This window comes from Octopus bimaculoides, chromosome 1, assembly GCF_001194135.2.
Source record: "Octopus bimaculoides isolate UCB-OBI-ISO-001 chromosome 1, ASM119413v2, whole genome shotgun sequence".
Classification (NCBI taxonomy): domain Eukaryota; kingdom Metazoa; phylum Mollusca; class Cephalopoda; order Octopoda; family Octopodidae; genus Octopus; species Octopus bimaculoides.
The window spans coordinates 183,863,943-183,867,106 of NC_068981.1; the positions used below are offsets into that span (position 1 = coordinate 183,863,943).

Here is a 3,164-nt window from a genome sequence, read left to right on the forward strand (position 1 = left end):
TATATATATATATATACAGATATAGATATATCATCATCATCGTCATCATTTAATGTCTGCTTTCCATGCTGGCATGGATTAGACGGTTTGACTGAAACTGGTAAGCTGTGAAGCTGTACCAGGCTCCAGTCTGATTTGGTTTGGCTTCTACAACTGGATGCCCTTCCTGACACCAACCACTCCAAGTGGATAATGGGTGCTTTTTTACATGTCACTGGCACAGATGCTTTTATGTGCCACCAGCACAGGTACCAGTTACATGACACCAGCATCGGTCACATGGTAACACTGATATGTGTGTGTGTGTATGCCTTTGTGTTCATGTCTATTTCTCTTCCCTCCTCCCACTCGACAAGTGGTGTAGGTTTGTTTACATCTCCTTAATTTAAAGGCTCAGCAAAAGACCACTAGAATAAGTACAAGAATCAAAAAATAACTCCTGGGATCAATTTATTCAACTAAACCCTTCAAGGCTGTGCTCTAGCATGGCCATTATCCGATTGAAACATAAAAGATGAAACAAGATAGAACAGCACTATGTGTAATATTTAATTTCAGAGAAAATTCTCAAAGAAACTCACCAATTCTTGTATTGTGTGGGATAGGGTAACTATTTGCTGACTGTAAGCCCTACTTTTATGATTTCTTGTTTAAAATCTTAAAATAACCATATTAAATTTTTATTTTTCTCACTTCATTCTCCCCACTCTCTCTCTTGCTCTTTCTCACTATCTCTCTCTCTCTCTCTCTCTCTCTCTCTCTCTCTCTCTCTCTCTCTCTCTCTCTCTCTCTCTCTCTCTCTCTCTCTCTCTTTCTTGCTCTTAGACAACACTTTCTGGCAGAAATGGTACAATTCCCCATCACTAGAATACACCCAACCTCAAGACAGGCGTCTGTTCAAAGAGATTCTACATGCAGAAAAAGAAAGGTAAGTCATCATCATCATCATCATTTAATGTCCACTTCTATGCTGGTATGGGTTGGACGGGTTGACTGAAAACTGGTAAGCTGGGGAGTTGTCCCAGGTTCCAATCTGATTTGGCATGGTTTCTATGGCTGGATGCCCTTCCTAACACCAACCCTTCCAAGAGTGTAATGGGTGCTTTTTACATGCTACTGGCACAGGTGCCTGTTACAAAACACCAGCATTGGCCACAACTACGATCCCACTTGGTTTGACAGGTCTTCTCAAGCACAGTATATTGCCAAAAGTGTTGGTTACTTGTCCCGGCCTCCGTGAAGCCACTGCCTTCATGTAATCTACTGTAATAATACACTTATGTATTTCTCCATCGCAACATATGAATGAGAAAGGAAGGGGGTGATAGATGAATAAGGAAGGAAGGGGTGAAAAAAAAAATCAAACAGCGTTTCAACTCTGTGTGTATGCAAAAGAGAGGTATTTGAGTGTGTGTTTGTGCAATGGAAGTGGCATGGTGAACATTCAACGCTGAAAAGAAAATCAAACAGCGTTTCAACTCTGTGTGAGTATATGTGTGTGTATGCAAAAGAGAGGTATGTGAATGTTTGTGTGTGTATGTGCATGTGTGTGTGTGTGCAATGGCAGTGGTATGGTGAACATTCAATGCTGAAAAGAAAAATCAATGTTTCAACTCTGTGTGTGCATGTACAAGGGGAGTATGTGAACGTTTATATGTGTGAACCAGTGTTCTTTCAGTAACAAACAATGATCAATGTCACATCTCAAAAGACAACCACTAGATAACATTAACAAGTGTATTAATTTAATTTACAATCTATACTCTATCTGTTTTGTTAATAATAATTATTACAATCACACACACACACCTACACAAACATATACAAACTCATTAGAGAAAATAATAATTGCCTGAATGTATCAAGAATATAAAACAAATGCAGTTGAAAGGTATATTATAAATTTGGTAATAAAAGAATTATTAAACTAAAACCTTGGTTTTGTGCCTTATTTATATACAAAATACTACAATTAACCATCATTTTTGACAGCACAGAGCCAGCCACACACACATATATATATACAATGGGCTTCTTTCAGTTTCCATCTACCAAATTCACTCACAAGGCTTTGGTTAGCCCTTGGCTATAATAGTAGGCATTTGCAGAAGGTGCCATACAATGGCTCCCAATCTGAGACTATGAGTTTGGAAAGGAAACTTGTTAGAATTACTACCACACACACACACAAACACACACACACACAAACACACACACACACACACATGCACACACACATGCACATATACATACACATGAATGGAGCATATACCGATATATGGATGTATGGTTAAGAAGCTTGCTTTACAACTACAGGGTTTCAGGTTCAGCCCCACTGTACGGTACCTTGGACAAGTGTCTTCTGCTATAGCCCTGGGTCAACTTTAGGGTGATTTTGGTTGATGGAAACTGTGTAGAAGCCTATTATATATATATATATATATGTGTGTGTGGGCGTGTGTTGTGTTTGTGTTTGTTCCTCCACATACACACTGCTTGGCAAACTGGTGTTGGTTTGTTTACATCCTTGTAACTTAGCTGTTTGGCAAAAGAGACCAACAGAATAAATACTGGACTTCAAAGAAAATAAGAACTCGGTCAGTTTGTTCTACTAAATCCAAGGTTGTGCTCCAGCATGGCCGCTGCTGTCAATGATTGAAATATGTATGAGCTGAAGGTGAAAGAAAATACATATACACACATATATACACAGTCGTGCACATAGAGAAAGAGAAAATGAAGAACAAGGAAATACCAGCACCACCACCATCATCATCATCATTATCCTCATCACCAACACTACTATCACCACCACCACCACCATCATCATCATCATCACCACCACCACCACCACCATCACTGTCATCATCACCACCACTATCATCATCATCATCATCATCATCATCCCCCATAGCCACCACCTCCACCACCATTACAACACCAACAACAACAACAACAGCAAACAAACAAACAAACAAACAAACCGAAGCATCAGTTTTGCTAGTTTCCCTCTGCCTCCTCTGTTTAACCTCATCAATAAACAATTTTTTTTCAGAATCAATCAACAATTGGAAAGAAATCAATTGGAAATCCAAAGAGAGAAACTTCAATACAAGTAAGACGTTAACATCTTCACAATTTCTCTCGGTCAAACATTGGCATTG

At 39.1% G+C, this 3,164-nt stretch overlaps 1 protein-coding gene across 3 annotated transcripts in view; it reads left to right on the forward strand.

The window, feature by feature from the left end:
* The window catches only part of LOC106881161 (uncharacterized), a 47,252-nt gene that overhangs the window by 33,920 nt on the left and 10,168 nt on the right, over positions 1–3,164 (forward strand). For all 3 annotated transcript variants that reach the window (XM_014931450.2, XM_052973156.1, XM_052973157.1), the window contains 2 exons: positions 826–928; positions 3,056–3,115. In XM_014931450.2, coding sequence (XP_014786936.1) covers positions 826–928; positions 3,056–3,115 — 163 coding nt within the window. The remainder of the gene's footprint in view (positions 1–825; positions 929–3,055; positions 3,116–3,164) is intronic.